The sequence below is a fragment of the Nicotiana attenuata genome, unplaced genomic scaffold (genome assembly GCF_001879085.1).
Source record: "Nicotiana attenuata strain UT unplaced genomic scaffold, NIATTr2, whole genome shotgun sequence".
Lineage (NCBI taxonomy): Eukaryota > Viridiplantae > Streptophyta > Magnoliopsida > Solanales > Solanaceae > Nicotiana > Nicotiana attenuata.
Genome location: NW_017670650.1, coordinates 135,372 through 145,744, shown reverse-complemented (window position 1 = coordinate 145,744; position 10,373 = coordinate 135,372). Strand labels below are relative to the sequence as shown.

At 33.9% G+C, this 10,373-nt stretch overlaps 2 protein-coding genes across 3 annotated transcripts; one reads left to right on the top strand and one right to left on the bottom strand.

The window, feature by feature from the left end:
• Positions 1-709: 709 nt before the first annotated feature.
• LOC109241896 (U-box domain-containing protein 9-like) lies at positions 710-4,110 on the top strand. The gene is made up of 2 exons (XM_019408719.1): positions 710-1,183; positions 2,781-4,110. Exons 1-2 carry the CDS (start codon positions 878-880, stop codon positions 3,864-3,866), a joined length of 1,392 nt encoding a protein of 463 aa, XP_019264264.1. The 5' UTR covers positions 710-877; the 3' UTR covers positions 3,867-4,110.
• Positions 4,111-4,772: 662 nt separating this feature from the next.
• LOC109241894 lies at positions 4,773-8,907 on the bottom strand. 2 transcript variants are annotated; one of them, XM_019408718.1, is made up of 5 exons: positions 8,453-8,907; positions 7,328-7,438; positions 7,029-7,238; positions 5,919-6,104; positions 4,773-5,135 (listed from the first exon to the last, which is right to left on the bottom strand). In XM_019408718.1, exons 2-5 carry the CDS (start codon positions 7,334-7,336, stop codon positions 5,082-5,084), a joined length of 459 nt encoding a protein of 152 aa, XP_019264263.1. In that variant the 5' UTR covers positions 7,337-7,438; positions 8,453-8,907; the 3' UTR covers positions 4,773-5,081. The 2 variants fall into 2 exon arrangements, with proteins under 2 accessions (XP_019264263.1, XP_019264262.1); XM_019408717.1 differs by lacking the exon at positions 8,453-8,907 and having other exon boundaries at positions 7,328-7,630.
• Between the last annotated feature and the right edge of the window lie 1,466 nt (positions 8,908-10,373).

Here is a 10,373-nt window from a genome sequence, read left to right as displayed (position 1 = left end):
TTAACCACTAATGGGATAAAATAATACTACTATTCATCTCATTTCATGTAATCTATTTGACATACTCATATATTATATTCTTAGTAATATTGGAGGAATATATTGACATAGTGATTAAAATGTTGAAAAAATTATTAGGTGACTTGTTTTATTTGTTAAAATTTTGGTGGACAAAATTATCAAATATTTACACTGATGTGAAATAGTAGATATCTGATAAAATAATCAAAGTACACGTAAACTGATTCAAATACTACCATGATAAAAAAGTCAATTTAAATAAGTAAATAAACATTATATTAATATTTAAGTTTTGAACGATTTAGTGGATTTTAATTTGAGGAGAATGTGAAAGTTATACAAAAATAAAACTTTTGAAATAGTTTAAGACGTCTCAAAATGAAAAGAGTATCATATAAGTCACGCCGAATGGACATTCTTTATGCACAAATAAGGAGTGTGGTGGAGTGGTAAGTACTCCTTCATCCTTAACCAGAGGTCTCGGGTTCGAGTCATTGGGTATAAAATCGCCATTGTTATGGAGCGCTTTACCCTTAATATAAAATGGTGGGAAACCATAAAAGAACATTCTTTATGCAAGAATCATTTAAATATTTATTTTATCTTATACCATGTTTTTAAACATTATTAAAATAACTTGAAAAAGGAAAAATTGCAAAACAAAGAAAAAGAAAAGGAAGAAGGTGGTTTAGGAGGGAAGAAAAGAAAGAAAGTGGGCAAGAAAGACGGAACCGAAAGTAAGAAAATTATGTAACCACCACTTCTTTCTTTTCTTTCTACAGCTTCTTATTACACTGTCCCTTTCCGCTAAAAATTCCTTTAATTCCATAATAATAATAATACTATTACTCTTCGAATGGCGAAAACCACCGTAGAGGGCGGAGGAGGGCTACCGGCGGCGGCTAAAGAGGCGGCAGAACTGAAAAGGGAGTTGCAGAGAGCAGTAAAGGCTGTAGTTGAAGACGATGATTACAGTTTAGAAGCCACCGATCGAGCCATGCAGTGTTTATGTGCTTTAAAAGAATTGAAATTGAAACCTTTGAATTCAAATCCTTTGGATATTCGTAGCCTTTCTTTGAGTTTACCAATTCCACCCCATGAATTCGTTTGCCCGCTTTCTGGTCAGCTTATGAAAGACCCTGTTGTTTTGGCTTCTGGTCAGGTTTGTTTGTTTTCCTTCTCACCCTTTAATTTCAGTAATTTCTTCTTCTTTCTATGTATTGCTTTGTTTAATTAGTCTTTAATTTTATATGTATACTGTTTAAAAGTAATACTCTTAGTTTTTGTATTATTGATACACAGTGTTCAAACTTTGGGAAGACGTATTATCTGTTAGACACACATCTCACATGTGTACATTTATTATAAGTATATGTTGTCATTTATTTGTGAAACAGTTTTTAGATTTTAATGGCTCTGAAAAAATCTGAAGAGTTATTTTTATTGAGATATTTGTCTAAATTCTCTTAGGGTAGCTAGGAAATAAAGGAAATTAATTTTATTGCTTCTCTTTCTCGTCCTGCCAGTGTCAGGACAAAGCAAACCTTTCTCACCATAACATTGTCTTGTTATCTACAAAAGCAAGAAATCTAGGTGGTACTTGTAGGATGATGTATGTTTCTACTTATTTCGCCGGATAAAAAACTCATGGGGAAAAAAAAAAAGGAAAAAAGAAAAAAACAGAAAAAGAATGCCAGATATATGAAGCATAAATTGTGATTTCCACTTATTTTGTTGAAAGGTGTATATTGTACTGTACTCGTGATTGTTTGCCGTAAGTATATTATCTGAGGCGAATTGAGAATTTTAAGTCAATCTTCTGTGTGGTTTATATTCATGTCTGCAACATACATATAACTGTTCAACTAGATTATAGTTCAAACCAAAAGAAGTGCCCACACCTAGAGGCGGATTTATAGGCAATATTATGGGTCACGTGAACCCATGGTCTTTCCGCAAAATTAGATATTTTATGTACGTATTTTCTAAAATTAATATGTTATTAACTACTGGTACCCATGCTCCACGACGGTTAAATGATGCACTTGGTTGAAATTTGAGTTATTTACCTAGAGGAATAGGGATCAATTCCTGCTTAATACACTTTTTCCTTCTTTTTTCAGTAGTGCACCCATGTACTAGAAATTCTAGATCCGCCTCTGAGGTCCACACCTACTTGCTATTATAGTTCACCCGCTGAATATCATGGTGTTCCTCTAGCCATCTAGGAAAAAAAAAGGAAATCTGAAAAGTAAATATAGCATAAACTGTATCTGTTACTCTTTTTGGTTTAGGAAAGAGAGGGGAGGGGGATGGTTAAAATCGCTTTCATAGTGTTGTTTATGAATAGCTCAGGAAAAGAATATCTGTAAATCTTTTCTAGCAGTGTAAACATGAGAGACGGGAGAGGAGCGGAATCACAAAGCTATCTGTTCTTGAAAATGCACTGGCTAGATTTAGTTGTACTTGGTTTCCACATAAATATATAAAGTGAAATTTATTTGACAATACTACTTTATGTTATTCGGTATAATTTAAATTGGCAAAGATTTTGCATTTCCAAATTCAACAAAGCGCAGAGTAACTTCTTACCAAATTGCCTTCCTGTCAATGTTCTGTTCTGGTTCCTTCCTGATAATTTCTCTTGTTCAACTATTCATTTTGGAAATCGTTAAACTGTTTCTATCTTTTAGATTACTCGGAGTTCACTAGATGGTTGGTTTCATTAAATATTTAATGTATGTTATCGTGGTTTGCAGACATATGACAGACCATTCATTCAAAAGTGGCTGAAGGATGGCAATCGTATGTGCCCTGAAACAAAGCAGGTTCTTTCCCATTCAGTTCTCACCCCAAATCATCTTGTGAGGAAAATGATTTCACAGTGGTGCCAGAAGCATGGAATTGAGCTGCCTGGCCCTTCTCATGATGAGGACCTTGAGACAATCACAAATGCAGACCGAGATCATTTAAATTCACTGCTTGAGATATTGTCTTCTAGTAATGTTCCGGAGAAGAAAAAAGCTGCAAAAGAAGTTCGCGTCCTGACTAAACAGATGCCATCTCTACGGGCTGTTTTCGGGGAGTGCAATGATGCCATTTCCAAATTGCTCAATCCTCTCTTGTCTGGTAACGTGACTACTCATCCTGATCTACAAGAAGATTTGGTCACAACAGTTCTGAACATCTCAATACATGACAGCAATAAAAAGCTAGTAGCAGAAAATCCTATAGCCATTCCTTTTCTTGTTGAGTCGTTGAAGTCTGGAACAGTTGAAACAAGAAGCAATTCTGCTGCTGCTCTCTTCACATTATCAGCACTTGATTCAAATAAGCATATTATCGCAAAGGCAGGTGCTCTCAAGCCTTTAATTGACCTCTTGAATGAGGGACAACCGTTGGCCATGAAAGATGCCGCTTCAGCGATTTTTAATCTGAGCATTGTCCACGAGAATAAGGGTAGAGCTGTCGCTGAAGGAGCAATAAAGGTGATTATAAAGAAGATCAGGGATCGCGTACTCATTGACGAGTTATTAGCTATTCTTGCCCTGCTGTCCAGTCATCACAAGGCTATCGAGGAAATGGGAGAGGAGCTGGGTGCAGTCTCTTGTCTCCTAAGTATCATAAACGAGGAAACAAGTGATCGCAACAAGGAGAACTGCATTGCAATCCTTTATACAATGTGTTATAATGACCGTACGAAGTTGAGAGAGATCTGGTTAGATGAGAGCGTTAATGGGACGATATCTAATCTTGCTAAAAGCGGGACCTCTAGAGCCAAGAGGAAGGCAAATGGCATTCTTGAGCGGCTAGATAGATGTGTTTCTCTTGTGCACACTACTTGAGGTTGAATATTTTGGGTATATGTACATTCCTAATCACCCCATGTAAGTGATCTTGCTTCTTAGTAGATCTTATACAAACAAATTTCTATACTTGTAGGAAGATATAGATTCTTTTACATGTCCATCTTAGGCTTGTAGATTACTGTAAAAATGAAATTCTCAACAATAAGTACATTTAAGTTTCATTGTTAGTAGTTTGTTCTACTTATAAACAGATACATCCTGCTTGTGGCTTCTCTAGATACATCCTGCTTGTGGCTTCTCTGATAATCTTCAAATTTGCTGCTCTCTTGCTTTACTATTGAGTTTGCTGTCTTCTGCGTAGGAATGGCAAACGGGCGGGTCGGGTCGGATATGGTTCGGGTCGAAAACGGGTAATGAAAAAACGGATCAATTATCCGACCCGACCCATATTTAATACGGATAAAAAACGGGTTAACCGGCGGATAATATGGGCTACCCGTATTATCCATGACTTCTTGTATATGATCACTTTTGGGACAATTCTTAGTCTCCCTAACTTGAGGAACCCCCAATTTGAGGCTTTACAAATGTAAAAGTTAGACCCATTGGTTATCCATGGTTACTCATTGGTTATCCATTTTCTAAATAGATAATATGGTTCTTATCCATATTTGATCCGTTTTTAAAAAGTTCATTATCCAACCCATTTTTTAGTGGATAATATGGGTGGTTAACTGTTTTCTTTGAACCATTTTGCCACCCCTACTTCTGCGTCTTGTTTGTACATGTATATATACAAATATTCCAGATGGTTTAGTGTTTATAGGTTCAGTTGGTTCAGGGTAGTGATGCCTGAAACGATATCATGGCGTTTGGTTAATTTTAGGACAAAAACTCAGTCGAATTATATTCCTTGCTGATGAAGGGATGAGCAAATAGCAATTCCTTATCAATAAAAACATGAAAACTAACTTGAAATTAGTGTAGTCAATATCACTTTAGTGACATAAACAAACAATCCAACGACATTTGATATAAAAATCATTCATATACTACCTATTAGTTCTACAAAAAGAAGATTTCATTAGCTGATGCTTTCTAAAATGTGATTGCAGCTAGTAATTAAATGTTTCTTTTTTCTCAAGATGGAGGCCCTATAGTAAAATAGCTTCGCCACGATACTGAAGTTGAAATGATATTTGCCATTTGTATGAATATATCTCCATGTCCAATAGCCTTTGGGGATGATACTTATGCCTTACAAGGAGGAGCAAGGCATCTTGAGAAGAATCCAAACATTCTCTTCTGTATCCATATCAAAAACAATGAATGAAATGAAAAGGGTCAGAAAATGCTATTTTATCAGTTGGTTTAGTGTAAGCAAAATCATTGAATGTGAAGGTGAACTCACTTTCTCAATTTCATACTGCTTTTTCTTTACAAAAAAAATTAAGATACAAACAGAGAAAAAGAAAGCTCGTGTTTCTTGATTATTTTGGAGATAAGTCATTTTTCGAATGATGGCTCAGTAAGTAGAGATGCAATATTAATGTTGACAACCTTCTTTTTGTTTTTTCCGATTGCCATATTATTGTTTGTCCACGTTTGATTCGACAGATCTTGTCGGTATTCTTAACTATCAAATAATTGCAGAAACTTTATTAATGTGAATAAATTAAAATTGAGGGACTACTTGAATTTATTCTAAAATCATCATCATTATTATTATTATTATTATTATTATTATTATTATTATTATTATTATCAAAAATTTGTAAAACTTTGTGCTGAAAATAGTAAAAAATGACAAGCTCGAAACAAGGAAACAGCCAAGGAAGGGGCAAAAATGTGCCCATACTAGTTTTTATATCAGACGAGGAAATTTAACCTAAAGATTCACAGATAAAGGATAAACACATCGATTATTCATGCAAAGTGATAAAAAGTGTACAAAACACACATATCGAATAATCATGCAAAGTGATAAAAAGTGTACAAAATATATATTTATATATATTGGTTTACAAATATCGAATACGGAAATATTTTTTTGGGGAGAAGTAAAAGGATATGGAGAGAAAGACTCACTCGCTTATAGCCGGGAAGAAGATGAGGAGGAATTTTGTAGAGATCTTCATCCACAGGTTTGGGATTTGTGGGCCGTTGGGCCACTGTTGCGGACTTCATTGTAGGCCCACTTTCGTTCTTTAATTTCTCTATTTTACCTGTCCATTTCTGCTCTGGACACCTCTTCTTATTTATTGCTGCCTTTGTCTGCACTTACGAGTTTATTATTCAATCTACAGTAATTTAGTTTCACATGAAAAAAAATGAGAATTCATTTAGTCAACTTAACTAATTTGGGATTGAAACAAATTCTCTCCCTTTCTTTTTCACGTTACTCTGGAATCTTTAGAACAGCATATTATATTTCACATGGTAGACGGTCCATGAGACAGTTGCTGAACATGCTGTACATATTTGAATAATTGACGTTCTGCCTAAAAATACATATATAATATACTAAGTTCGAGGCAAATAATGGGGCTAAAAAGTCAAGCATCAAATCTTGACTTTCCAAGTCCAATGTTGAAATTGGGTTGAGTTTGTTGGAAGCTTTGCTACTTCCAATGACTCTTTGAGGAACACGAGTTCTAAGATCCAAAGAACCCCATTTTCTTATACCTAATATAATTGTACTCTATTATCAACATATTGGGTTTACGGCTATACAATTTCGTACCAGAAATTTGAACAGACTATCACGATTCACGACTATAGCATATTACTATTTTATGCTCCAAATATTAATCGTTTTAGCAATTATACTTAATTTTTATTTTACATTTTAGAAAATTATAAAGTTTATGAGTATTGCTTTTCAATCAAATAAGTGAAGTGTCCACAAATACTCTTATCAATAAGGTTGCTGAATATGTTTTCTAAAATATATGTAAAAATCTTAATAGACGGATAATATTGATTGGAAAAGTTATTTCCTTAATTCTTTTTGGTTTTTAAATTCTAACTTGTTCGACAATACTGAAATAAGCTTTAATAAAATTAAAATTTGTGTACTGTGTACTCTCCAACGATTGGAAGCTTATTTTCCACAAACTATTTATATATATTAACAAGTGTAAATATAAATACGCACATCTCCAAGATTCAAAAATGGAAAAAATTAAGAAAACTGACCTTTCTTTGAGGAGCATTAGGGATAGCATAAAAGTGAGGTTTGTGGAAATGAAGAGCATAAAGGTCAGTATTATTTTCTTCAAGTGATGAATGGCAGCTATGGCGGATCAACCCTGCTTGTCTTGCACACTCGAAATACTGTGTAATTGGCATCTCATTTGCATTATCCCAATCTCCAAATACTGGAATTTGTCCACTTCTTTTACACTCCTATAATACATTATATATCCATTATATGCGTATAGAACGAAAAATGCTTACAAGAAATTTCATCATGTATATGGAGAAGAGGAACTTACCATTTCCATAATTTGTTTGGTCCAGAGACAGGAAAATTGGTGAAGTTAAACAAAGCAAAGGGGAGGAAATCTTGGAGAAATGATGTTTCTTCTTCTTCTTTAATTTGTAAGCTACAAGTGAAAGATGAAGTCTAGTTGAGTGGGTTGCTTAGGTGAGTGGGGTGGGGTATATATGGAGCTATCTATCTATATAGGTTTATTAAGTTAGGTAATAGCATAATCTACACTTTTTAAAGGTCAAGCAAAGGTTTCCAACTTTAGGAGAATTAATGGAAACACCTTCCACCAAACTTTGCACTTTCAATATATTAATAATTAAAATAGGACTCAAGAAATTAAATACTAAAGTATGACACGAACTGTACCTTTCGTTTTCGCCACGAAACTGAAAATTTCTATGGTACATTTATCATTAAGAAATCAATAATAGTGGTTTAATTTTTAATGATTACTAGAGTTTTAACTCATGGAGTGCCACAAAACACGAAACTCACTAGCTTTCTTTTTTTCAGCATAGATTATCAATTCAGACCTATGCTAGCAATATGTTCTATCAACAAAATGTAAGACGTAATAACTAACTTGGACTAAAATCCCCTTAAACATTACATAAGTATATGTTGAACTTTTAGTAATATTAATTGGAGTATTGTCTAAATTAACAAATTTACATATATCATTCAAAAATTGGTAAACGATTAACTCTCACTAATGGACAAAAAGAGGAGCTACTAAATTAGAGAAAAGAAGTAGTACTACAATATAATGAATTGAAATCTCCAATTATAAAAGTATTTTTTTTTTTTGATTTCTCATTCGGTATCCGGTACCCACATTGGAGCCCGACTAATCCGGATTCGCGCCGGGTAGAACCCATTCGGGGGTAGCGTTCCCTACCAAGAATTTTTCCAAACCCAGGGCTCGAAGTCGAGACCTCTACTTAAGGGAGGAGTAGTCCTATCCACTGCAATTATAAAAGTATGGTTGACAAGAAAGGAGTTTCGTAGCATACATACAAGAGAAAGAAAGGACAAAAAGACTTGTCAGTCTTAACGTGCATGTGAACAGTGGACTCTTTTCCATTGTCAAATTAAGGGTGAGGCTGAAAAGTAACTTTCTGGGAACCTGTCGTTGACAATGGCTATGCGTCGGTGCACCCATACCGGAGTTGATCAATCTAAGCTAGCTCTTCTTTTCCCCCTTTTTTGGCTCTTTTACTTTACTTTTAGCTGCGCACGCAAAGACAAGACAAAAAGGCACCCTATATTTGCGCCATAGATCTGGTAAAATTATAGGAAAAACTCCGTCTCAAGTGAGAAAGGTTTGTTTGACCAAAAGGAGGACATTAATCTCGATAACAATTCTCTCTACATCCCCGTAGCCTTTTAGGGACTCATTGACCAAAGAGAAGAACAATTTTCACGAGTCTATTATGTAATTAGACTCGAGCAACCAAACTCGCTATGGAGAAAAAAAAAAAAGGAGAGACAAAAATAGGTATAACGCATTAATTCAATGCGCTATGTCCCTAAGTTCTGGAAATACACATGGCGCAGAAAAAGCACATAAAGTAAATTTATAAAGAAAGAAGTAGAGTGCAGAATGTTGCAATTGTTAAAGGCTATAGATACAGTTGGTTTTGGCCTTGTGGTCCAAGGTTCAATTCCTTCCACCAACAATATTTTGTTTTTTCTATCTCTTTTTCATTTTTCATTTCTTTTCATTATTTAACATTTATAATTACTTTTCAATGTAATTAAATAATTTAATATGTATTAGAAAATTATGAATTTTGAATTCATTTAATGTATAAAAAAGAAGCCTTTTATTATCGTTAAAAAAAATCTACCGATAATTTTAATAGTTGTTATTTTGTATTATATGCAAAACAAAAAAAATTCTCTTTTTATTTCAAATTAGAATTATGAGTTTTATTTAGCTAAAATTTTCATAAGAGAAATTTAATTAATATATACAGTTTAATAAATTGCTTGGAATTCTTTTATTTTTAAATATTTTAATTATTAAATTATAGTTTACACTATATGAATTTTATTAATCGGAATTCTACTAATATTTTTGATATTTTTCCTGAAATATATTTTTTATTTCTCCTTTTATAATTCCTTGGCTATTGTAATTGTATTATCCAATTAAAATTCTTAAATAAGAATATAGTTGTTCTTATTAGTAAACATAAATTGATTATAACCATTTAATTTTTATATTATAATATTAGGATTATTATTAGCTAAGTAATGGAATATAATTCTTATATTCTTATTAGGAAAACTAATTAAATGGTTGATCATAGTGTCACGACCCAATTTTTCCCTCCGTGAGTTATCATGACGGCGCCTAGTCTCTACGGCTAGGTAAGCCTAACACTTTGCAGAAATGAAATAAAAGCATGAACATTAACTACTAATAGTAACAAATATCTAATAAGCAACTGAATGCCACTCGGCATATACAATTATCACCTCTGAAATGTACCAAACAATTTTCAAAATCCGAAATACCGTAAGTCACAAGCTACTAAGAAGTCTTAACTGTTCTATACATCATCTCTACAGAAAGAATGAAAAGTGAACATAGGGGGATAGAGGGGGACTCCGAGGATCTGCGGGCGGGGGCAGATGTACCTTGAAGTCTCCAATAAGTAGCAGCGACTGCAGGAAAGGGCGTGACTACTCCACAATGGTACCCACTAAGTACCTAGCCTAACCTCGGTCGAGTAGTGACGAGATCAGGTCAGGGCCCTACTGGTATAAATATAATGAAATAAGATATAATAAAATATCACAGTCAAAATAAATACAAAAATCTAACAGGAATAGAATCATAGAAAGACAACATCTCAGAACACAGAGATAACAATAGGGGATCTCCCAGGATACCGTCCTGTAGTCCCAAACGTAAATGTGCAGGGGGATCTCCCGAAATACCGTTCCGTAGTTTCAAAGTAAATATAAAGTGTTGGGGGATCTCCGGAATACCGTTCTAATAGATCTTAAATACTCTTGCCTTATTTTTTGATGATCTA

Bases quoted from the DNA above. Each gene is read 5' to 3' on its own strand.
- LOC109241896 (XM_019408719.1), top strand. From the start codon at position 878: ATGGCGAAAACCACCGTAGAGGGCGGAGGAGGGCTACCGGCGGCGGCT. The intron at 1,184-2,780 runs GTTTGTTTGTTT...CGTGGTTTGCAG, and splicing joins TTGTTTTGGCTTCTGGTCAG to ACATATGACAGACCATTCAT.
- LOC109241894 (XM_019408718.1), bottom strand. The intron at 6,105-7,028 runs GTCAGTTTTCTT...TCGTAAGTGCAG, and splicing joins CTAATGCTCCTCAAAGAAAG to ACAAAGGCAGCAATAAATAA. The intron at 5,136-5,918 runs GTGAGTCTTTCT...ATATGGATACAG, and splicing joins TTCTTCCCGGCTATAAGCGA to AAGAGAATGTTTGGATTCTT.